The sequence below is a fragment of the Hippocampus zosterae genome, chromosome 11 (assembly GCF_025434085.1).
Source record: "Hippocampus zosterae strain Florida chromosome 11, ASM2543408v3, whole genome shotgun sequence".
Classification (NCBI taxonomy): domain Eukaryota; kingdom Metazoa; phylum Chordata; class Actinopteri; order Syngnathiformes; family Syngnathidae; genus Hippocampus; species Hippocampus zosterae.
The window spans coordinates 9,281,895-9,308,803 of record NC_067461.1 but is presented as its reverse complement, the minus strand read 5'-3'; the positions used below and the strand labels follow the sequence as shown (position 1 = coordinate 9,308,803).

The 26,909-nt window shown below is 41.8% G+C and overlaps 1 protein-coding gene across 2 annotated transcripts in view; it reads left to right on the top strand.

Moving 5' to 3' along the window:
- The first annotated feature begins 14,202 nt into the window (after positions 1-14,202).
- The window catches only part of zgc:171482 (zinc finger protein), a 60,486-nt gene continuing 47,779 nt past the window's right edge, over positions 14,203-26,909 (top strand). The window contains exon 1 of one of the 2 annotated variants that reach the window (XM_052080040.1): positions 14,203-14,583. In XM_052080040.1, coding sequence (XP_051936000.1) covers positions 14,545-14,583 — 39 coding nt within the window. In that variant the 5' untranslated portion in view covers positions 14,203-14,544. The remainder of the gene's footprint in view (positions 14,584-26,909) is intronic. The other variant, XM_052080038.1, reaches the window with a different exon arrangement.

Here is a 26,909-nt window from a genome sequence, read left to right as displayed (position 1 = left end):
AAGGTGGAAAATAAGTCTCAGGATCGAGTGTTGCTAATATTTTGCTCTGCCCTGCGATTGCCTGGCAACCAATTCAGTATGGCAACCAATTAGGCGGGGTACGCCTAATGCCCGAAAACAGCTCGGATAGGCTCTGGCAAGCCCCGCGACCCTGGTAAGGATAAGCGGATCAGAAAATGGATTGATGGATGGATGGATAATATTTTGCTCAGACATTCTGCAAAAACAAAGGACAGAGTCCGCTCACTGTGTTGCGGTTTATTTTTCATTGCAGTTTTACAATTGCATTGCATGTAACTAACCTGTTAAAGCAAAGCTCAAAAGGTCTACTCATTCAAAGTTTTCATCCACTTTCAAGGTCAGAAAATTCCACTTCCAAGATGGGACAGGAAACTATGTAAACATAGCGAGTCTTTCCATTGGCCGGGGCATGGAGAACATAACCTGCAGACCTCTGCAGAAGTGCCTGGCTTCATATCACACAGTCCTGCTGTAAATCTTACCTTTCTTTATGTATTGCTGTTATCGTTGGAATCGCTGCGTGTGCATGACCGTGAATATTTGTGTGTGTGTGTGTGTGTGTGTGTCACTGTAACATGGAACAATGTCTTGCACAAATTGTGAGCCCGCTGTGTGTGCCCTGTGTTATTGAAATTGAATTAACATTAATTTGGTGTTTAAATATATATGACCAAATACATTCCAAAAAAAAAGGATTCAAAGCTATTTCCTTTCACTTCCCCTCATGATTTTCTACATCCAACTCACATCATTCTTCATGATCACTTTTCCACAGTTATTGTGCTTGCCGTGCAAGTGAACTGATTCAATGCCATTTGTAGTTATGATTTGCATGTCAATTGCAATGCCAAGTGCTTTATGGATTATTTCAAAGCTACGTTGTGACTCTTTTGCAAAAACATCAACAATAAAGCCCTGATTTGAACCAACACTTTCGAGGAAATGTAACATTTTACATAATTTGTAAGGATCCTGGCAAATTCTTGCATATACATTGAGAATACCAAATATTCTTGTACTGAGAAATTATGAATAAAGAAGGAACTTGCCATCATGTATGAGTATCTCCAAATAAAAAGAAAAATAGTATGTGACAGTCAGTGGGAGGATTTTAAAAATGTCTTAAAGAATATGATCATAACAATAATCTGATCCAACCTATGCAAATAACCTGGTCGACAATTTTTTTTACTATATTCTTTTTGAATTACAGATGCAAGTACATTTTTCTCTGAGAATTTTACAATGACATCGACCATGGTAGATGTCATTAGCTTGCAGAATCTGTTTGTCTGCATCACGATCAGATTCCCCCAAACCACATTACACTACCCGCGCGCCAATACTTAAAGCCTGAACCCTAAAACCACAGACACCAAATTGTCAGGTGCGCCAGGCACATGTCAAAGGAAGCTTGCGTCGGCACAGAAATCAGGATATGCCAATTTTTACGCTTGAGCACAAAAAGGTCCAAATTCGGCCAATCTTATACATAATAATGAGCTTCATCGTGTTTCTGTAAAAGAGACATCCTGCAGCTTTTACACAATCTAGAACTCTGTGGTGTTTTTTACCTATAAATCACAGCTAAATATGTCATAGGATGAGTTCACTTGCATGTCAGAACAGAACTGCATCGTCATCATCCATGAAAATGCAGCAACACTCTGATCCATTGAACTCATACAATTTATATGATACATGGCCCTGCCCCGCCCGTGCATTCGGTTGTCCTGGGCGGGGTCCAGTTGGCCCTCTATCACGTACTTAATCATCCGGGCCCCAATGAGCACATCTGGAGCTCTAACAAAGATCTCCGGGCCTGAGGCGAGTCACAGTGCGGCCCGTCAAGGTCAACACATGCTCCGGCACCTGGACTCCGAAAGACGAGCCAAAAGGCTGCAAGAGGATTAACGAGCATACAGTGATGTTTGTGACGCTAGTTTGGCGGCCAATCAAGTATATACAGTATTTGCTTCTTAGGTTACTTTATGAGGTGTGTGCGTGTGCGTGTGTGCGTGTGTGTGTGTGTGTGTGTGTGTTGCCTGTTTTTATGGATGGATGAACGAATGGACGGATTCAAGAATGAGTGCATGGACTGAAAATGGATGATGATTTAGTGGATGGATGGGTGGCTCGAGAGATGAAGAGTGGATGGATGGACAGATGGAAAAGTGGGTGGGTTGATTTAGTTGATGGATTATTGATTGATGATGTTTGGATGGATCAATGGCTGGATGGATTGATGAGCGAATAAGCGAATGGTTTTGACCGATCAAATGACATATATATAATACTGCACGTTTTATACGTAATGCAGCTCAGAGATTCAAATGCAATCTTGTTTTATCCAACTTGTTATGAATGTATGTCTACCTTCAAACCCTATCTGTCCTTTTTTTGCTGTGTGATGCCAAACAGTGCCAAGGTGTGTCCATTTTTGATTTTGGGGCACAAATGATTGAGCACACTGAATTCTTCTCAGTAACACATGACATACGCAAGATAAACAAAGAGAGTAATTTTGTTGATCCATACTAACCTAATTAGTTACATTTAAACCCGTAAGACTGCAGCTTTGCGACATCACTTCTCAAAGCAGTCAGTACATTGGATTAAATGGAGACATCTTTTTAATTTTTTGGGGGGACAAAAATCTGTCTTCAGAATTTGCTGCACACTTAAAAGGTTTTGTGTTGATAAATTGACTATGGAACAAATGATTTTCCTTTTTCCTTAAGGGAAATCTAAACAAGCGGAAGGTGGACCAGCATCCTTGAATGAATTGCGTTTGATCCGACAGTGTCCACTGTATCTTAAATTGTCACCACATGATCAATGCTCGCATCAATCTCGGCAACTCCAGAAACTTCCTTTTTTTTCTCTCTTTTCAAATAGCTGAACATCTTCCAGAGTGCTACTTGCTCCAAAAGACATGTCAGTATGAAATATGCACAGTTTCCAGGGCAGGCGCACAAGTGTACTTTTACAGATGCACTCGGAGCCACATCGCGCACAAAGACGGCAGCATTTGCGCGTTCAGACCTACATTACCTGAGAGGCATTAGTGAAAACACATACGAAAAATGACATGCTGATCTCAATATCATCTCATATTTTCCCTGCTGTGTGTCCACCTGAGAGACAGAAATCTTTGACAGTAAGCCCACTGAGTCGGTGCCAAACTCACTCACACAAAAGCAGACTTCTGAGAGAACCAACTTGGCACAACTGTCAATCATTTCTTGGCAAAGGCTGAGTAGAAAAGTGTAGGAAATTATGGATATTGAATTAGTGGAATAACAGTCTTCGGTCATAGTCGCATAAAGCACACATACAACGCTGAGGTAGGTGTGTATGTATGTGTACATGTGTGTGAGTGTATGTGCGTGTAGACTTCAGCGATAATTGTGTTTGATGGCCACTTCTATCCCTTATTTGAATGCATGACTATTAAATGTTCTGTTTGGCCATTTGGTTGACCTGAAGGACCCTTGTGTTTTCTTTGAGCATATTCTCAACTTTTTGTTCCTTGTTCGAAATTTAAGGGTTTGACGTTTGGAAGGGAGCATGTTAGTCGACTTGTCTGAAATAAAAAGACCCACTTAGAAAGTAAAATAAATGGAATTAAAAAGGACTTCTTGGGAGGGCATCACGCTGAACACGTGGTTAGCATGTCTGCCTCATGGTTCTTCGGCGTTTACCTTTGCTCACAAATGCTATTAAGTGATCAAGAGGTTGCTTAATTGACCATTTTACCATTTGATTCACATAACCTCTTTGCTTGTGACTTTGCTGTTGGCCTCGGACGCTGTCCGAGCACAAAGGGAGTTAGCAAACTTGTATGTTGGACCTCAGAGACGAACCCTCAAAGGTTAGCTTAGTGCTAGCGAGGTGGTACGACTGAACAAGGATGGATTTAAACCTTTATGAAAAAAACGCCACCCTGGTTTCTGTTCTTGGCCAGTATACCCTGGAGTATAAAGTACATTATTCTAAACTGTTCAATTACAATTATTGTAAACTGTTCAATTAATTGATTTAAGCCATGACCTTTTTCCTGGCTCAGCTTCTTTCCTGCACATTTGCATTCTTACCGGTTGAAACCAGTTAAGTACGTGGAGTCACACATTGTCACATGGGCTAGGCAGAGCCAGACTCCTGTGAGGGGGTGGCCGAGACAGTATTAGACGAGGAACCATTTTAGACAGACAAGACCTTCTTCCACATCTGACAGAAAAGGGCCCCATGGCTGTCTTGATTTTTTTTCTGAGAATATAGTCTTCTGGCAATCACTATTAGACTATTAAACGACCAGTAGAGGTTCACTCAGAATTTTTCAAAGCTAAAAAAGAAAACCTTACTGTAGGCTGATGACACTGCGTAAGTGTGTCAGAATCATATAGTCTTTATACACTCCAATATGTTTTCCAAAAAAGTGAATATGAGGCTTGGGAAAGTGCTGTGGACAACATATGGTGTCGATAAAATCTTTTAAAAAAAAAAATATACATATAGTATATATTTACCATCCTGGGCGGCCCGGTAGTCCAGTGGTTAGCACGTCGGCTTCACGGTGCAGAGGTACTGGGTTCGATTCCAGCTCCGGCCTCCCTGTGTGGAGTTTGCATGTTCTCCCCGGGCCTGCGTGGGTTTTCTCCGGGTGCTCCGGTTTCCTCCCACATTCCAAAAATATGCATGGCAGGCTGATTGAACACTCTAAATTGTTCCGAGGTGTGAGTGTGAGTGCGAATGGTTGTTCGTCTCTGTGTGCCCTGCGATTGGCTGGCAACCGATTCAGGGTGTCCCCCGCCTACTGCCCGGAGACAGCTGGGATAGGCTCCAGCACCCCCCGCGACCCTAGTGAGGATCAAGCGGTTAGGAAGATGAATGAATGAATATTTACCATCCTGAACAAATTAGATTTTTTATTTTTGTTGCTATGTTGGGGTTTTTTTTCGGTAAAAGTACACTTCGTAACCCACTCGAGTTGATTCGGGATTAGCTGCTTAAATGGTAAACAAATAGCAAATGTGGATTTTGACATTGAGTCTCCACTCCTTGGGTATATCTTCAAGAGCCAACTAAATGGCAAACGGAGTTCCCTCGCGGTAGCCTTAGGCCTCAATGGCAAATGTTTTATTCAACGTTAGTGCCAATTTTACCATTAAAACGTTTGAGGTGCCACTCTCTGTATTAATGTATGGTGATAATTGTACTGTACTTTTATATTTATTTTACCGATACTTTCACCACTTTCCTCTCATCCACACTCACAAATGCCTTGACATGGAGGTCCATCTAAGCTCCTTGGATGTCCGTTTCCTGTGTCTTTATTCCGCTGCACATGATGACATGATCCTCCAGTGGCTTTATTCTCAATCCCCCAAGAGATCCATAACAAGGATACCAGGATGGAAATAAAGCAAAGGGGAAGCCGTGCCAACAAAACATTAGTCTGTCTCGGCTTTCATTTGATTTAGCTGTTGCTCTTGTGGTCAGTGCAGCCTGAGCTCAGTGTTTCCTCTTTGCCAATTTCTTCCTTTGAGTAGATGATTTCATTTTTTGAGTTGTTTTATGGAGATTTTAAGCAAACGTGCAAGGTAAGAGATCACTTCCTGGTTCGGTCTGTGTTGACTCATTTGCCATCTAGCTGAAGATGCCTTTATAACACAAGAAATATCGGATCGAGTTCACCTTGCATGTGTATGCGATGATTTTATGGAGACTAAAAATGGACAAAAGTGTTGGGACACCTGGCCACACTCTAAGTGACAAAAGAATCATTTTCACAAAGTGAGATCCTGTTAAGCAACAAACCTGTAAGTGTAATGTTACGTCAAGACAACAAGAGCGGGGCTCACTATGAAAAATGTACAAAGAAATCGATTCGGAAAGCGACGTTTCAAACTTATCTGGGGGAATCCTGGTGTTTGACAAGTTGGACGACGAAGAGTTTGTTGCTGTTTGTTGGACCATACATTTACGAGCCAGACGCTCAGCGGAAAATGTTGTGTGTGAACGGCTGGACGTGGAAGAACGGTAAGCCGAACGGAAGCCGATATAGCAATTTGATACTGTGCCTTGCTGTAAATGCGCACGATGGGATTTATCTACTTGGTCCATGTATTCCTGCTAGCACTGAGAGCATAAATCAGAGTGGGTTGGTGTCTGACATCGTCACTGCTAAGACACTTCTGTTGCCACTCCGTACATTATATCGGCAGCATTGTTAGTCGTAAAGAGGATTCCATCAATGCACTCCAACAAGATTAGATCCATGTACACGTATAATACTTGGAATACTTTTCATAAACAACAGCCAGAGTTATTCACTAATGAGCACACCTCCCTTTTTTTGGAAATCCAGTTGATAAAAAAAGAGGTCTTCTAAGTGCTTGTAACAAAGAATACTTGTCGACATCGGGGTGAAATTCATTCGCTTTGTGAGAATGAAACCGTACCGGTCCAATTTTCTGATCCATTTATGTTCCCATTTCTTTTGCTTTTGCATTTCTTTTGCTCAAACAACTGTTTGCCTGAATGTGAACAGTGCATCGCCACACAGCGGCAAGGTATTTCGCCAAATCAACAATGCATTACAATGGTTGAATGTCAAATCGTCATTCTGTAAATGACGTCACTCGCCGGAAATTGCCGAACAGAAGTATTTCCGTAGTTAAGCGCGTTGTTATGGGTCTAACTATGGAGCTGGGTGGGCTGCATAAAATAAATAAATAAACTAACAAAAGTATGCTTGAAATTGTTTTTGCCATCAGTATTAATCAAGAAAATGGTTGGCCAAGTTTAATTCACACTTGACCTTATAGGCTAATTCTGCAAATACAGACCACAAAAGCATTTGTCTACCCTGCCATGCAATTCTAAATAAACTCAAAAACATTTGGCCCTGAACTAGTCACATAAAAAAACTATAAACATGTGTTTGTATTGTCGGATCTTTTTGTTTTTCATTTAGTACAGCCCTCCGAGGCCTTCCCCAAATTGTTCCGAACAAACATGAGATCAGATTGCACACACAAGCGTGAGCAGATACTCAGCGAGTCACTGCAAAGTATCTCAATATCAGGCAGACATCTGTAATGCACACTGAGTCATTTGCAAGAAATGGATGCAATTATGGGCGACCAGGGGGAAGATGGCGTAAATCAAAACTCCAAGTGATATCCAAGAGGGAAACTCCAGTGTGCCATCTCTGGCCACCATATCTTTAATGAATGATAGTTTAAATGGAAGCACTCAACTGACTGTGCATCTTAAAGACTTGCTGATGTTTTAACCCAGCCGCAGTCTCTTTTATTTATTCATATTTATTATTATTATTTAGTTTTTTATGAGACTCCCTCAGGCTGCTTCTTCACTGAGTCAGACGTTGGACTGATTCGGCTTTCTACTGCCACCCTGTGGCTACAAATGCAGGCACAGCAGAAGACGAAGCGACAAAGACATTTAAAGGACTTTTTCATTTTAAGAGTTAAAAATAGTTTGTTTTGTAGAGTCAGATAAAAGAACTAGCGGATTATTTCTTTTAATTTAATTTTATATGAGTTACTGTCCTTAGGTGGATGACTTGCATCAAATAAAGTTTGCCGAGCACAACTACTTGAACATGGTCTAAAAAATACAATTGCCTTTATTCAATCAAATATAATTTCATTGCATGTTTTGCATTATTTAATTTTCATTTTAATTCATACAAGTTAATTTTTTAATATGTATTATTTTAATGTTTTTGTGTCCATTGCGTTGCATCGTGAAAAGTGTATGTGATATTTTTCCCTGTCATGTTGCTAAAACTGTCTCAAGAAGGCTTTTTTTCTTTTTTCTTTTTTTAAACAGCTTATGTAGGCTATTGTCACTGGACATGCAATGTTTCTATTCCTCGTCTAGGTGGCAGTATATAGCAGCAAATAAAGAAAGACAAACCCTAAAACCTCTGAAAAAAAAGCATCACAGTGACTCCGAAATAAATACATTCATACATAAATACCTATACACATAAATACATACATACATAGGCCCATATGACAAAATAAATAATGTTACTTTGAAATGAGCCACAGAATGAATCATATTCACTCTATAATTTGTGTGATATAAAGATACGTATTTAATCCAGCAAGATCCAGACAGATTGTCATGCATATTCACGTTGTGCAGGTGTTGTTGTCGTAATATAAATGCAGCTGGACACATGAGGTGACAGGTATGGTGTTTAAAGACTGTGTTTCACGGAGACCTGTGTGCCTCACCAGCGTGAGTCATGTTTGCATGGTGCTGTCCTTAGAGGTCAGCACATGTCACTTTAGGTAAGTTAATTGATTGCTAGGTGAGATTACAAGGAGGAGTGGTTGTTTGTCTATGTGTACCCTGTGATGGGATTGGCAAACAGTTCAGGGTGTGCCCCGCCTACTGCCGAAAGACAGCTGAGATAGGCTCCAGCACACCTGCGATCCTCATGAGGACAATGAATGGTTGTAATCAAAGTCATGAGCATGGTTTTTTTTTGTCTAACTGCGATATAAGAGTGGTGTCTAATGCATTTGATCCAGTATGTTTTTTTTTAAGTTGCTGGAAATCAAAGATTAGTCTCTTCATTTAACTGCCGTGTCTAGTGTCCAGTGTGGTGACAAATTCGCTATAACCTTGATTTAGCACTCGCTGGATGTACGGTTCTCTCTCTGTTACACTTTGTAAGGAAGCCAAGTGAGAGAGCTGCTGATGCTCATGAAATCAAACCTGCATTTTTGAATCACTCTCTGCTGATAAACACCTTAATAAAGAGAGCTTGAATCTACATTTGTGGCATGATTAATTTACAGTCACTTAGCAGAATGTCCGTGCATGCGTACAAGCGTATACGTGTGTGTGTGTGAGTGACTTGTGGCAAATGTTCATTTGGCGCCAAATAATGGGCAGTGCCTGAGGGAGCTTGGAAGCTCCGCCAGCACGTACATACCATACCCCCCCCCCCCCCCTCCCCCTCTGCAGATGTCAAAGCCTGACAAATGCACAGAACTAAAGCGGATGTCACTCACTTAAATAGGTGCCGTTTTGAAATGTCCTTTCACCCATAAATATGCTCGAACTGGTATCTAAATATAAACAGTCCCTCGGCAATGTAGTTTGCGCATAGCTGCGAGTAAAGATCTGGTGTCTCACTTTAATCTCCGCAGATTTGCCTTCACCCTTGAAGAGTGCGTTTTCATACGCCTTTGCTTTTATGCCCCGTTTCATGTGTAATGAAGCCAAGGTCCCACTGGTGTTATTTTTTTCATGGGCAATGAGAATAGAAATACATTTTTTTTACACTGCATTTGAGATGTGGTTTTTGTATGTATCACTGGGACTTCTGATGTATTCATTATTCAGTGTGTCCTCAAAACACCTTATTTACTTATAAGTCAACTGTATCAAAATAGCACGTTTTAACATATATATAGGGGCAGCCAGGTAGTCCAGTGGTTAGCATGTCGACTTCACAGTGCAGAGGTACCGGGTTCAATTCCCTGTGTGGAGTTTGCATGTTCTCCCTGGGCCTGCGTGGGTTTTCTCCGGGTACTCCAGTTTCCTCCCACATTCCAAAAACATGCGTGGCAGGCTGATTGAACTCTCTAAAATTGTCCCTAGATGTGAATGTGGGCGTGGATGGTTGTTTGTCTCTGTGTGCCCTGCGATTGGCTGGCAACCGATTCAGGGTGTCCCCCGCCTACTGCCCGGAGACAGCTGGGATAGGCTCCAGCCCCCCCCCCCCCCCTCCCCCCGACCCTAGTGAGGATCAAGCGGTTCGGAAAATGCACACACATACATACACTGATGGTTGAATAATGGAACACCAATGGAGATGCAACACATGTAGAAAGTCAGTATAACAATACTCAAAGGCATATGTTGTCTCAACTATATGACAAATGACTAATATCACAGCAGCTTACTCAGTGTTGACAGTCTCCTTTGTCAATAGCCATGTGTATGTAAGAATGACCATATGAGATGAGCGTTTTGAGTTACGAGCATGAACACAAAATGGATTAAACTCAAGGCTCCAGTCACCTCTTTGACCGACCGACCGACCAACAGGACGGACGGGATGGGACGGGATGAGAGGACAAGCGGGCGGGGCGCAGACGGACGGAGGTCGGGGGCGTACTGACCGACGGACGAACGGGGACGGACAGGGGGCAGGGGGCAGACAGACAGACAGAGAGACAGAGGACAGACAATGTAGAAAATACAGCGATGGATACTTTGTCCTTCCAAGGACAGCAAAGACACCAGTCGCTATCACACATGCACTGAAACCAAGTTGAATTTATCTTCTTGTGGTTGCTTAAGTGGCTCTATCAAATATACATGCCGTGCAGTGTTCACATGCTTGTACAACACTCCTTTGTGGTTTAAAACAAACAATATCGCAATGTCATGCCCGACTGGTCTTTTGCTCCAGTCGAACATGCCTCTCACGACAACTATCATCGTTGAGGCTTGTAAATGCTGCAAGCCCTTGGATTTTGCACTTGGAACAAACTTGGATTTTGCACTTTAATGAGAAATGGCAAGAGGCAAACCACAATTCTTTCTCACCCTCACATAGTCTCTCTTTACGGCCCCAAATAGCCCAAACACGCAACTACGTCAGTTGGCTACAGGCGACACTGACTTTAGCAAGGAGAAAAATGAAGAGTTTTCCAAAGTACACACACACACACTTCCTGCCCCCTTTCTTTAGACCGGTGCTGGCACTATACATCCTCGGGCGTGCCTAAGCTGCTGGTTTGATAAATTGGCCTTTCATGTCGTCGGTGTGCATTGTGTCAGTGGGTTTTGTGGTTATTAGCTTCCTTGTGTGTCCATGATTGTGTGTGCTAGCGTGTGCCCGAGTACGTTGTCTGAGCCGTGAAGTGCCACCGAGGGCTGCCATCAAAAGCCTCTGAAAGCGTGTAATGGGTGCCCATTTTCCCACGAATGAGCACAAATGCAAATTCTTGGGTGAAAATTGCCATTTGAAGGAGGTTTTGGGCTAATCGAACAAGAAATATACGTACATGACTGTGTAAAACAGTCAGAGGTCAAAGTCCTTTTTTCTTCTCTATATTCAGTCTGGGGGTGCAGGGGGGGGGGGGTGATTGTTAGCTGTGTCTCAAATCACTCGTCAGTCTGGAATTTCTTATGAAGTAATGTCTCATGCTGTTCACACTTTCAGCTCTTCCGATAATGGGTTTATGAGCAGCAGTTGGGATATGCTCAGTTGGTCAAATCAAGCCACCGCTGTCTCTCTGTGAATCATGTTGAAGATTCATAATGGTTCGAGGTGATAAAGTCTTGTGCTGGGGAATTTTGCTCATCTCATTTATTTTTACAGAGTGAATATGAAGCTGGTGTAGGACCTCCATAGGGGTTCAAATTGACATCACGCCAAACACATGCCGCACAAGTCACATGAGACGTGGAGTTCAAACCATCATCACGTTTGATGGCAGCAATTCTTGTGAGACGTATTTTTATGCTGATTCATGCAAATGACTAGCTTCGAAATTGCCAACGTTTGCTCCATTTTGGACAGGTGCCAATCTGCTGTTCGTGTTGAACAATGTAACGACATTAAATGTCAGTCAAAATGTTGTATACATACATTTTTTTAATGAGGGTCATGTCATGGAAATCATTCTTTTCAAAAAATGGAAGTGGACCAGAGAGGTGTAGGCTCTGGAGGAACTGGAGAGATTGCCTGTATGAACTCTAATTGTATAGCGTACGCTGCGTTTGTCCCTTTAATATTATTTTCAGAAACTTATTTGAGGGTGAAATAATGATTTATTGATTCATTGATTGGATTTTTATAAACTCAGCGCTAATCTACATTTCAAGACTGCATCTTTCTTCTTTCTTCATTCAACAATTGTAATGATGACAAGAACTATTTCGATGAAAGCAAAGAACAAAAACCTTTGGGATGTTTGCCCTATTCTATGTCAAACCGTCCCCGTAGAATTCAAATTGAAAGGCCCACGCGCATGGAACCTAACCATGTGCTCTTTCCACAGATTCTCAATCTGGAATTCAAAAGAGCCACTCATAACCTTGATTTTGCCGTCTTCCGAAAAGTGTGAGGTCAATGTCTTCTTCAAAGAACCAGAAAGAATCCCATTTTACTGCGGCCCCATCCTCCCCGTTAGAGCCATAAGGAAAATTTGGTTAAATGATAGATGTAGCTTTTTGAATAATTAGAATTTAATAGATGCAAGGAGTTTGGTTTATATTTGATATTTTATTTAGAACAAATTTATTAAGAACATCAAAATATCTGGGCTCCATTGGTTGTCCTGTTTTTAGTCTGTTAAGAGGCTAAATTTATGTAAGCATCATTAGTAAGACAGTAGGGCATGGAGCAACACCTTTTTTTCGACCGTACTTCGTGTTTGCTTATTTCGTACTTCATGTGAACTGATTTCTTGTTTCGTTTAAGTGTATTGTAGAAGTTTTATTAATCCATTTGATAAAGCCTTAATTTGTGTTCAAGAAAATAAAACGATTAATTTTTTTGGGATCAACGATGGCGGCCTCGTGTATTCCTTGTCGTCGCCGTGGAAAGGAAAAGCCCGTCGAAGAAAAGCATGAGTCAAAAACCTACATGCCCTGCTGACGTAGCGACAAAAGGATACTAAGTTGCCGCTACACTCCCAAATAAAGTTTCTGGTGACCGAAGAAGCGAAACAGTCCCACTGTATTATGCTCCCAATTGTATGCTTCACCTTGGGGAAAGTGTGCTACTGTTGAAGGTTTTGCTGTTGCTTTGCCAACCAAAATCAGCACCCAAAATCCATTCCAATGTTGCGGATTTTCTCGAGAAAACATCAGGCTCAAGTCAGACTTTTATGTACTGATGTGAAAGCATTTTCTTTTTTTGCTTTGACTCCGTACACCACTTGGCCGAGCCCTCCTTGGTTAAACATCACGTTCAGAGGAAGCAAGGTCATCACCAATCACCTTTGCTAACAAGCAATTGTTCTTATTGAGATCTCGGATTAATTCTTTCTCCAAAGGCTTGTGTTGATGCAACACGCAGTTGTTCGAGTAAACTCCCACCTGAGGTCGCCACTGTGGTTATTGCGAGTAAGGCATTCCATCGTAGTGGAGCCCAAGTGTGAATGCCCTCAAACCTGATGACTTGATTCGTAGCACTCAGAATCACCAACAGAACACCAGGTTATGAGCGTAAGACTCAGTATGGAACATTAGGTCGTGCCACAACGGCAAGATCGGAAGCCAAGAAATATTGTCTGAAATAACAAAACATTAAAATCGTATCTCAGATGGACTTACAGCCAGTGCAAGTTGACTATAATGGTAATATGGTAAAATAAAACTTTCTACTCCTCGCTAGGGGTCTTAATGCAGCACACGTGACTAACTTCAGGCTTCTGATTCTTCAAACCCGACGACCAAAGAGCAACATGTTACAATAGAGGTATAATACATGTATGATGTATGGTCTCTGCAAATGGACCCAAGTGTGTGCAATATGTGGCAGGCTACAGGTTCACAAAATGATGTAATGAAGGCATAAAAACTGACATCTCACCATTAAAAAAAAAGGACATTAAATTCCTTGCCGCAATTTCCACTGCCAAAGATGTGGGGAGTCAACTGGACAGACTGTATGTAACACACTAGGGGTGTCATTGACTCCCATGAATTCCCCAAGAATGAGTTCCACTTTTACCACGTTATAAACGATGCAAACATTGGGCAGTATTTCTGGCAAATATTCAGTCGTGGGGTTTGTCATTTTGACCGTAACTCTGTCATGACAACACTTTCGCCTGTGGGCAAAGCGTGTAAAGTTGACACCTGGGGGAGGGGGGGAAGCTGGGTTGTTCACGACAACCATGAGTCACGCAGTCCACGCTTTGTGATCATTTTATATAATCCGTCTAATATCAGTGTGGGTGTATTAACCCACTCGTTCGCCTGGTGCTCCCACTCACTGTGGCATCTCCCTCCTGCATCCAAAGTGAACGCAGACACAAGCGCGGGCGCTTATCGTGCATGCAAGTCGGATGCTCTCAGTCTTTTCATTCATCCCAGTGAAGGCTGCGCATCATCACCATCATCATCATCATCATCATCTCTCTCCTCCCACTCTTCCCCCACCTCCCCACGCACCCCCTCTCCCCCCACCCTTTCTCCGGTGCTGGGATATCTTCCCAGCCAGGCTCCAGTCTCTCCCCACCACAGTTGACGGTGCGCGTGTCCAAGCGTAGGATCATGTCCACGGCGCTGCGCTTCTTGCCTCGGCGGCACACGGCAGAGAGAAGCCGCTAGAGGACACGCTTCACTCTACCGCGCAACAAGAGAGGACTTTCCGCGAGCCTGCGCGTGTACTCCACGCAGCGGGGGGGAACTGCCAAGGGAAGAATAAAAGTGCATTTTGGCGCGGTTTAATCCGGTTTGACGGATTTGTACGGTGCAGGTGCAGCGGTGAAGACACTCGGCTGGCGGATGGTGGTCGAAATTGAAGAGAGCAGTCCCCTCTGCAAGGTGAGACATCAACTTGGTCAATAGTTGCATGAGTGGCTGATTTGTGATGCTAAAGTTTGTACCTGTTATCTATGTCAGAGTGCGGTGTTGTGTTTAAATGTGTGCGACACAAAGTTTGATGCGAAAGTACAGTTGCACAATCACAGTGAGACTTCGACACGTTTGACAGGTAAATAAGCATTAAAGGCTGGTACGTTCCTTTCCCGATATGGATAAATGTGTATGAAAAGCGTACAACATGAAGTTTAAGGCACATCGTGATGCATACGTGACACTGTGAGTATCTCTAGAATCTTCACTTTTTGACTCCTATCATTTTACGCATTGGATGAAAGAAAGTGTTGTTGCATTAAAAAAAATCTATGGTGTGAGAGTAACAAAGTTGAACGAAGAATCGATTGCTTTGGTTATTTTGGCAGTATGAATGAAATAAGAAATATTTTGCTGCATTTTGGTGTTCGTGTTGGAGCACTGTGTTCCATGTGTGCAAATTAAAGTTTGGGGCATATTTCTGGCAGGCAGGTGAGGAAAGAAACTGAGTTTAAATTTGAAAGTTTGAGCTAACTGGTCATTTTTAAACCATGGATGAATCAGTTACTGCCTTTTGTTCTGAACACTGTTATATCTGTGATGTTGAATACGTGTGCCTTGACAAGGCAGGCTTGGCCTGTTGAGTGAGGTGCACGTGAGTGAATGAGGATGTACAGTTGACTGGCTGTTAACTGGCTAATGCGTCAAGTCACGGCCTAAGTTGAGGCCAGTCGGCTAAGAATGCGCTTGTGTTGACTCTATTTTGTTAACGTTTGGTAAATAAAGCGTTTGAAAGTGCCCCGGAAGCCCCGGTCTGTCTTCCCGTTTACCTGAACCACGTGTAAGGTATGACAATTATTTCCCACTATCATTGTTAGGCTATCTTAAATTAGCCAGCAATGCTTAGTTTACCGCAGACATAAAGTTGTTTAAATTAAAAGCAATTGCAATTTACCTTATTTTATTACGTTTGAAATTATCACCAATTTTGGATATTCTCTCTCCTTGGCTAGCACTTCTTGCTACGAGAGTGGAGAAATGAACAAACAAAAAACTCGCCCGGGAGCAAATAATCCGCAATGCAAGTAGGATAAAGTAAGCAAAAAGCAAAACGTATTCATATATAGTTTATGAAGAACGGAACATGTCATGATTTCTCATAATAATGATAAACAATGATTGAACAAAGAAATTGGTCCATATCAACACGCAACACTTCATTTCTATACATCTCTGTGACAGTTGTTTCATGTTGGTATTTGCATGATCGACAGATGACTTTTTGGCTCATTGTAACATTTCAAACAGTAAGGCAGTAAACAGTAAAAGTATCGGTGCCTTAAACAAGATTATTATTTTATTTTTTTTACTGGAACTGATGCAGAGGTCTGTGAGCGCAACATAACGTTTAAGTCACAAGTGACGCACATTTCAGACACCATTTGCACGGATGAAACATGAAAGAGGACGAGCGTGACGATGGAAATTAAGGTTTAGGATGGCCTGAAGTGAGTGGTGCTTTCAAGGAAGACTTGCAAGCAGTATTTTTGTCTGAATGCATCGTCATTTGAAGACACATTTACAATGTGTGGATATTTGCAAGCATGCTGTAGTGATGGACAATGTGAATATTTGTAAAGGAAGAAGGAGCAGAACCAAGCACATTTCAGGACTTTTGGGTTGCTTCCTGCAAATATAACCCTAAAAAATTAACGTGGTTTTGATTTCAATAAGAAGTTCTTCATGAAGTTCTTGCAGGGGGGATGAGTGCAATATAGCTGAAAGCATCTTTTTATCATCAATTATATTTTGACTTTTGGGGTCATGAACGTACACGAAGAAATCACTTCCCATGGATTTCTTGCAGGGCTATTTTATTTAAATGTGTTCAACATAAAAAAAAGTCTAAAGCACACGTTTATAACTGCAATTTTCTGTCACGACTGCATGCAGACGAGCGTTTGGAATGACGTCAACTTCATTGGTTGACCGTGCTTTTTGGGCCTATTGTGAAGCAATTGATTGTTCTGATTATGGGGCTGCTTCGTCAGCCCTAACGCACTCGTCTGCAGTGAAGTTGTCAGATTCTTTGATTGAAGCCTCCATTTCAAGTTCGTTCTGCGGTAAATTAACGTATTAAAGAGTCATTTAATTGGTTAATTATAATGAAGCGGATAATTGGCCAAGCTGCCTGGATTTGTCCCTGCCACCAAAAGAGAGATGCTTTAACTTGAACACTCAGACTTGTAGTTTCGCTATTTCTGCTCCGGTCTCACTAAAACCGCTGCCGTGGCAAGAACCCGTCACTTTGGGAGAAGCGTCCGGTCTACTGCGTGCCTGTGGAAATGTGATAGCACTTTAATGGCCTTTTCACCGCTCTTGTCTGCCTGTCACAAGGGCTGCCCATGCACAAATATTAGTACGCACATAAACACACACACAACCCCTAAATATGATTCATCAGACACATTGCAATGAATTGCCAAGGGGAGGTTAAACAATTTTGTTGTTTTCTGTCTTCACAAGCAGCCATCAGATCAATTCTCAGAAAAGGATCTTCCGCTCTTAAAGGAGGAGTTAAAATTTTCAAAATGTAGCCAAGGAGTCATGCTCTTGTTTGTACATCTACTTTATTGATCGCGCCTTGTCAGTTATTGGTGTTGGTGAGCGATGACACCTGAACCGTACCGAGGTTGCGGCATCACAGTATCTGTGATAGAATAGAAAAGTGCAAGTTCGTCATTAACTATAGATGAATAGATGTCTAATACGGCCGTGATGCTTTTGCTGGTTTGCTCCATTTGGCTCTGTCTGCCCCCTCTCGAAACTAAATTTCCAATAAATGTGCATGCCAAGACAAACTGAAACAGAGGCAAAAGAGTCAACTCTCCGGTTGCAGAGCAAAACTGTTTCGGCATGATAAGGCCACCAATATTATGCAATATCAAGTGGCCGAACAGTATAGATCAAAACAAATGAATTAAGAAAATAGATACAAATTCGGCGCTAAAAATGAACACAGATAGGAACTGCGGTCACAGTTGCCAGATGCTACGTTCACGGTCATCTGCCGAACCCGTTTGAACTCCGTTTCTCAGCAAAGAGCAACACCTGAAGCATGTAAAGAGTCTCTCTAGGTTGAGTCTGACCCCATGTTCTTAATTAAAGGCCACTTATAGTTTGGGAAGACTGACATGTGATCGCTCCACAATGTTACGTGTACCTGCAGTATGTTTGCACCATCCGGCCTGCCTGAGTTGTATCTCCATGTGAGTTATTTTGTTTTCAATTCAAAATATATTACGTATAATGTGCATAGTGACACCGTCAAGAAAAAAAAAAAACAACAACTTTGGAACAAAATAGGATGCCACATTATAGCTTGCAATGGACAGTCAATGCGTAACTTGTTGTAAATGACAATATTAATATGTAAAGCAAACTTATTCATCATTAAAACTCGTGAGGAGGAATTGGTCACATTCGTGACATTATGAAGTTGAACTTCCTTGTTCTTTTTGTCTGTGTCCTGCTACAGAGCAGATGAACCATCTTGAAGTCAGTCTGCGTTGTATTTTTGCAATTTAGCAATAACACAATAGCAATACGCGATAAGACAAGTTGCACGGGAACATTTAAAAACAATCCCTCTATCAAATAAATAAAATCAGTTTATTAGCACGTGCATGATGCAGACGAACTCTGAAGTAGCCCATTTCACTGCGCCACTGTCTATCTTTCACGAGGTGGTGAAGTGCAAGTGGGGGAGAATCTGATTAACCAACTGGCATCATTTTCTCAACCCTGAAGTGATGAGGGGTGACGTCGTGCTCTTGAAAAGTGCTAGCGTTCCTTCTGTAAATTGAAATGAAACATTCAAATCCACACGCAAAAAGACAAACAGTCCGAGCGTTCGGGATGGGAAGGATAACGCGCTTGCCCATGTATTGAGAGTCAAAAATTCTGTCTATTGTGTACAATCGATGGTTCATTTTCATTTTTCCTCCAAAAATGGCCCCCTTTTCTAATGGTCACCATGTATATTAGTGCTGGAGCCTATTCCAGCCGTCTTCGGGCAGTAGGCGGGGGACACCCTGAACCGGTTGCCAGCCAATCGCAGGGCACACAGAGACGAACAACCATCCGCACTGACACTCACACATAGGGACAATTTAGAGTGTTCCATTAGCCTGCCATGCACGTTTTTGGAATGTGGGAGGAAACCGGAGTACCCGGAGAAAACCTACGCAGGCCCGGGGGAGAACCCAGTAGATGTATAGTCTACTTAAAAAAAAAATGTCTGGGTCCTGATCATGTTATTGTGTGCAAACATCTGATGAAATAAAATAACACCCACACACTATTTTTGTCAGTGTACTACTCATGATACATACGCTAAAGTGAGCACAATCAATATGAGGAGCCATGAATGAGGTTCTGAAACCGTAAAAAAGAAAACAAAAAGTTATATTTTATGTTTTAGTCCTGGCATTAATTGATTGTGTACTTTAGAATGTGATGTGTGGTGTAGGGGTATGTGTTTTTGAATCTTTGCGAGTCATATCGCTCCATAGCAACAGGCAGCACATCATCTTCAAATATCTTTCTCTCGCTCTCTCTCACACACACACACACAAACACAAACACAAACACAAACACACACACACACACACACACACACACACAAACACAAACACACAGGAAGCGTATGCTGTGACCTTTCTGCTAACTGTGTGCATGCCAGCCTTTGCACGAGTGTATCTGGATCAGCGCTTTTGTGTGAGTTTGCATGCGTGCACATCAGCATGTGGCCCATTTGACCTTTCTCGGTCTATGTTCATTAATAGCGGCCTAATAAGTAATACAGGAGCTGCCTGCCGCGGTTGCGTACACGCTGGAGATATTGCGAGGGACCTGCGTCCCGCTCTCACACAATGCAGATATAATCAAAATTGCGTTGTGACTGGTAATGATAATATAATAATAAATTTTATTTATAAGCGCCTTTCAAGACACCCAAGGACACATTACAATAACAAAAAACAAAACAATATGATACGGGTGATGATTCATTTACTCAAATGTTAGTATATCATTCATGTATCGCACAGCGGGAACCAGTCGCATCTTTAATATAGATCTGGATGCGCTTGTCAAGTTATGTTAATAGCAGTGTTGTACTAATAAATACTTGCATTTTTCATATCCGGGGCCGATTCGACAGAGCTCTTTAGAAATCAATTTTCTTTACCCGCATCACCATGCTCGGAAACTGGCTGTCTGCCAGGTGGCCAGGAAGAGTGAGGGGGATATTGCGGCTGCATTAGGGAATGAAGCAAAATATCAAAATAGATTATCCAATTTTCCCCAGCCCTGTGAGTGACATGCTACTTTAAAATGTCACGGCGGAACAACCCTGACACAGCCGGAAGGGATGACACTTTGACATTTTGGTCACAGCTCGCAGCACGACGAAGTGACGCCCAGAAGACGGCGGGAAACGCTACAAAAAATGTCAGACACGTGCAAGATGTCATTTGTCTAAGGAGAAGCAAGATAAGTTTCTACCTTAGCGCAAGCGTCTGTTTTACAGCAGAACCTCAAAGGTCCAAAACCGAGCTTGTCAGTCTCGGGTAACGTTCGGTGAAAGTAGAAATAATTTGTGTTTGTCACAAAATCTTTTTTTTTGATTGCTCGGACAGTAACTTTTAACAATAGCAAAAAAATAAATAAAAATTAAAAATCCTGAGCCCCTCACCTAAAATATACATAAAGTAAGTGCCTTCATTAATAATTTACACTGCAAATTTGCCATAAACTCTGATCCCAAAAAAACTGGATATAAATTAGCATATAATGCATTACAACTTGAAAAAAAAACGAGGTGCATATGTACATGCAATAAATACTCTCCTAAGTTTCTTTAACAACCCATGTTAAACGTTCTGGCATAGAAAAAAGCAAAGAGTGGAAGAACCGTCTACAAGATAAATTGTTTTTTTTTTGTTGTCTTTACATCGACTATTCTTTCCACACCCTGGGCTTGGCTTCTGTAAGTAGAACATGCGGCCGGCCGCAACGTACATTTACCGGTGAGATGACGAGAGCCCTCGGTCATCATGATTTAAAAAAAAAAATGTTGTGTCCATTATTGAAGCAAATCAATCTGTGCAGGATTTCGCAAAACAGCCTCAGGACATAACCGAGACAACAATTTTGTCCACGTGTATACGTTGGAATCCCTTTCCCACAACTGGCGAGATCTTTCAACATCCTAATTGACAAAATCATTTATAGCAGCAAAAGATGAGAAGCCACATGCAGAGATTTGTATTGGATTCATTTATGAGGCGAACGATGGCGTGTCTCAAAGAGCAGACATCAAACACACTCTTGGCTATTTATAGATGCTAGGTGCTGCAAGGTCATGCCCTATTTAATACACCCCACAGCGCTAGTGTGATGCTCTGGTCTCAGCGTGCTCTTGAAGCTCATACATATCAATAGCACATCGCTCGCTGAGTGTGTTGGATCCGAATTTGCATGAACAACTTCGATCAAGTGTGTACATAATAGGTGTATGAATGTGGAATAAGAACACAACAAATTCCACGTCAAGTATGCCTATTATTATGATATATCATATGGATGACGACTAATTATTTCAGCAGTTTCAGTTAAACAAAAATATGAAACTCAAACTCAAGTAGTACTAAACATTCAGTGAATCTGTACAAAACTGTAGTTTTACTCTTTTGATTGAATTTCTGAAATGAATGGACTGATGATTTTCAAATTTACTGCATTGCATTTGATTAAGCCCTCTGGTGGCCATTGGGAATTTCAGTTAATTTCTGAATGGCTGGTCCACTCCAGGCCGAAATTGCCAGGCATCGGGGCTTGAACAGTTTTTCCATTTTATCTTTAAAAGAGCACATATTCGACAAGGTCCTCAGTTCCTTTGTGTGATTGCCAGGAAGAGTCCCCATTGGATGCATTCAAAAACAGACTGTATTTTTTTCCGTGTACTTTTTTTACTCAACTACAGGGAATACCAGGAAGTTATTTTGATTTTTTTTTATATTTGTACCCACTCCTGGAAGGGTTTGTTTCTATGAATATTGCAGTGCAGTTCGAGGCAAGTAACTGTTATAATATGAACGTGTTTCCTCACATTTACATACTGTATGATGGACACTGTTTTTGTTTCATCTATATTCATATAACTTGCTGCACGGCCATAAGGCAATGCCAATGTGCGTTTTCGTAACAGGACACATTTCCAACGTGACACTTTCAAAAGCCCGGCAGGTACACTAACATATATTTACATCCATGTGCATTGACAGTTGATCCTACAAGGACAAATGTGGGTGTGTCTCTGGAACATGCCGTTTCATGATCTGTCAGGTTACAGATTCTATTTATATCCACTTATCTGGTGTTACTTTCAAGCCGAAACACCACACTTGAAGGAGGTGGGAGGCCGTCAAATAAATTATACCGAGTCCGCTTTGCAGCGCTTCAGCCCTTTGTGTCACCTCACAAAGAGCTTGTTTCTGTTTCCTAATTGGGTGATGCAATCATTGAGGCTTGAGGGATCGCGAGAGAAAAGTATTACAACATGTAATTTGCCTGACTTAAAAATGTATTCATTTTTAACCAATCCGGTGTTTTATGATTTGACTGAGGCCTCAAAGGAACCCTTTTTTTCCAGTAACTTTGAAAAGATTGCTCACAAGTGACTCTTGTGTAGGTTTTTCGGGATTATAAATGAATGTTGAAATATGACTTGCCTCGCTGCCTATCAAAATAAATACTGTACGCGGTGTTGTTGCACAGAGATTGTTCGGAATGTAAAACAACTTTACAGCTCGCATTTCTGTTCTACAGCCTTTCGGAAAAAAAGGCCTTTATTGCTCTTTTTTTTTTTCAAATCACTTTCGTGCTGTTTGCGCCTCTGGAGTCTCACATCCCATGCGGATGTGATACTGAATACGGGTGCAAAAACGACAAACACTTTATAAGTTGTGCCCCACAGCTCCGAAAGAGTTTGTTGGAAAGTTCCACCCAACACTATAAAAAGGGAGCAATCAGCCGCTAATAGAATATGGAGACACCAGCAGTTTGGTTGCCATCCAGTATATCCACCCCCATATGTTGCAGCAACATAACAGACCCCCCACTAAGTCAGCGTGCCTAAGAGTCTGTTACTAAACACACTGGGAGGCAGAGATGGGCTCGGTTTAGCTTGGAAAAGCCCCCCACCCCCACCCCCACCACCATGAGAATAGTTCTGATTCACCCATTAATGAGTCCATATTGTGGCCCCAAGCAGACAATCTGCCATTTCTACCACTCACAACCCCCTGAGAGAGGAACCTCAACACCTCACCAGCAGGAAGTTTTTTTTGTTTTAGTTTTTTTTTTTTTGTCAAGGATTGTGAGGTGAGAATGTACCAATGGAGGTGATGAAAAGACATTTTCTCCAAGCGATTTCAACCAGCTGGGATTCTCTGTACAAGCTTTTACAAATGGGAAGAATATGTTCTTTTGGACTCTTCGGGACGAATGACTCATCTAGCAAGGGTTATTCTCAGCCCAGAAGATGATTTGAGGAAACTGATCAAAAGGACTGTGAATACAACCGCTTAAAACGCCACTGCAATTCATTATTTGTAATATTTTCAGAATGTTTACCGCTCTGTGCCAGTGGCGATACAGCATATGAACAATGCTGAGTTAATACACTGTATGTCTGAGTTTGTTTCGGATCAATTTGAATATAAAAAGTAGTCCGAAATAATAGTAGCCAAAGTAGCATACATTGGGAAACTTCCAAAAAGAGTGGAAAGCTCTCCTTTGACTGCTCTGTTCATTTTATAAGGCACTCTGGTATATTGAAGGTACAGTACTCCAAAACTAAAATGAAGCATTTTGGTCTCTTGACATACTTTTAACAAGTGTCCTGCGTATCTGTTTCCCCTCCCTAGGATACATTACAGCTCATGAGTGCATACCGGATGTGCTGTATATAAACAGTCACGCAAACCAATCCATTTGTATGATTTACTCACCCTATAAGAATCAATAAGAGAAGCCATTAGGATTTGGATCGTTAAGTAGTATGTACCGGTTGATCAAGACAGCAATTTATCTTTTGGCGGATCAATTTTCATATGTACCCAAAGCGTGGATGAAGCTCAGCTTCTCAAAGTTGTCATTTTGGATTTTCTTACACATTTAACTGAATGAGACGGTATACGGTATAGTTGAAAGAGGTTGAGCCCTGACACGCGTAGATAGCCAAAAACTGCAAGTGTTATGACCACCCTAAGAGTTTCTAGGGCCTTTAAAATGAAAATAATCGGTTCAGTCATTGCAATTTAATCGGATTATGAAACCTTACAATTATAATTATTGTACAACCTTACAATTATAAGGCACGTTGTGAGTAATATAGTTCCCTAGAAAGAATCTGGCATTTCTTTCTGAATCAATAAATCTCAATAGGGTCACGGTGAATTGGAGTCTATCCAGGCTGATTTTGAGCGCGAGGCGCGGTGTATCCTGGATTGGTCGTCACTCAATTTCAGGACATGGGGCGTCAAAAAAGTATCTTCACATCACTCTTTAACTCAGAGTGTCACACGATAAATACAGAAATATTGCATTTGTCACATTATCTATTTTGTTTGGGTAGTTCAGACATGAAATTAGTCAAGTCACAATCAACTTGGTACATTTGTTTCGGCCACGGTAAAATGCATTCTTTTTCAGGAATGCATTTTATTGGGGTTGTTAATGCGGAAAATTCAGTCGGCAGCGGACAAGCAAGTGAGGCCCGTTCTCTGTAATGACCGTTTTCATTGTATTATTTCAGTGCAGTGCCTCCTGACGAACATGCATACAACCATTGTTCAAATGGTATTGTTTATTGTTTCTTTATTTCTCAGGTGCGATTGTATTGCGGTTGTGGGTCGTCTTAGCTCAAGCAGGCGTGCGCTAATAAAGCTGCGGTTAATCCAAAAGATGAACCCCGGAATGAAGGCATTTATTTGATTGCATCGCTGATGGGTCACGAGAGCTCTATATTACCTCACATAGAGAATCTTGGAGTTTTACATCACCGGACCAAGTGGTTGTTGGAGAAATCCCTTTTGCCTGCCCTGATTGCGAGGAGATGATACTCCGTAATCTTTGTTGCTCATTGATGGATTCATGTTCAAGGAAACGAAGGGCTGTTTAAAATTCCTCTGCAGCTTGGCAAGAATAGAGCGGTTTTTTTGGGGGTGGTCGGGTCGCTTTCCAGATTGAGAAGACGAACAAACTCTTTAAATGCAAATACCAGACACGCATCCGCATCGCACATAGGATGAATAATTTGAGAAGCTATCAGTCGGTGGGAAGAGTGCTTCAATTCGAGAATCACTGTAATCCACCGCCGTAGTAGTAAAACGCACAATCCAGTGGCTCTTCTTTCTCGAGAGTAGATAAGTCGAGCCTGCACTGTCCCTCATGAATAATCACTGCACTCGAGGCCATGCCGGCACCGCGGGAAGGGCAAGCGGAGGGAGGAGGTGCACATGCGGGCAGACTGAATGTGCAACCACTGCATGCAGTTTGTAACGAAAGGTTTTCACTCTAGGGCAGTTATCTGCCATTTCCCCGGAAATGTGCCGATTTTACACTGAAGAAATGGTTTGCTGAATTTACTGAATTTTAGGTTGTCAGGTGGTTGCACACAACAAAATCATCTGGGTCCAGATAAAAAATTTTTGAAGCAGACAATATTCTACTTTTTGCTTCGTGCAGCCACTTGACGAAATAAAATTGTCAACACACCATCAGTGTAGGAAATTCTCAACTCAATTTAACTCCACTGTATTTATAGAGCACTTTAAAACAACCACCGCTGTATACAAAGTGCTGTACATGGAGCAAATATCATACACACAACAATAAAACAATACATGAATAACAAAGACAGTAGAAAGCACGAAAACAGTCAAACTAAAATCAAGTCTGAGTCATGCTAAGTCAAAAGTCAAAGAATACAAATGAGTTTTGAGATGAGTTTTAAAGATGGGTAGCGAGGGGGGCTTGCCGAATGTTCAGTGGGAGGTCATTCCAAAGAGAGGGACCAGCAACGGAAAAGGCTCGATCCCCTCTGACCCTCCGCTTAGTTCTTGGCACATCTAATAATGTCCGGTCCGCAGACCTGTGGCACCGGGCAGGTGTGTAGTGGCGGAGGAGCTCAGAGAGGTGGTAAAGTGGTGGTGAATAAATGACTATGATACATGTCTCTGTCTTGCTGCCAGAATTGATGACAGTCAAGTGATCTATTGACAAACAATGTAAATATGATCGCTCATCTTGTGACCCGACTGGAACAAGTAGAACTCAAATCATTCATATGTGTGCCAGGTATTAAATATCACACATTTTAAAAATACCGTGCAGTTGAGCACACATTGCCACTCCTCAAGGTCCATACAGTAAATGATAAATCCTAAAAGTTGAGGGTGGCTTTATGAAGCGTTCGTTTCTGTAAACCTGCAGAAACGCTGGACTAAAGTTTGGTTGATGCTCGTTCGCGTCCGCGAGATCGGCACGGCCACCAAGCGGCGAAATGACGCTATTCCGTGCGCCGCCTGCAGTGCCGCACGGCGCACCTACGAAAATGTTTTGAAAAACAATTTTCTACTTTCAGATTCTTTCTTTTCATTTCGTTTGTGAAACGTATGTAGACTGTTCACCCCAAATGACTTTGTAAAGTTGATACTTCATTGAAGAAAAATGAATTAGACCAAGCCTGAACCAGAAATGCAGGTCACCACACAAGTGGGTGAATATATGCTGACATCTTGACAGCTTGATTGTGTCTTGACGCTACCTCTCAATTTTTACTCACAAGCTCAGTGTGACTTGAGATAACCTTGACTTTGAAAACAATGTCAAAATACCCCTTGGTTAAAGCATTTTCTTCATGAAAGCATTGGAAAATGCACAGGAATGCTAATTATGTATCGGCGTCAGCTATTTTGGCTTCAACATTGTAGTCTCGTTTTTCTGTTTACACCCGGCTGTATTTGCATTAGTTTGCTGTATTTAGCACAAAGGGACTCACTGCAGTGCAAATGCGCTGAATTAGTTTTTGGATTCCTTTGAAGACTTTTTCTTTTTTTTATTAACACGCGCAGCCTGGAACCTTTGATTGCTTCCAAGCAAAAGGGAGGGGTAGCATTTCGAGGGGTAGGAAGAAACTGAGCAGCTTGTGATGTCAGCCTTCAAAG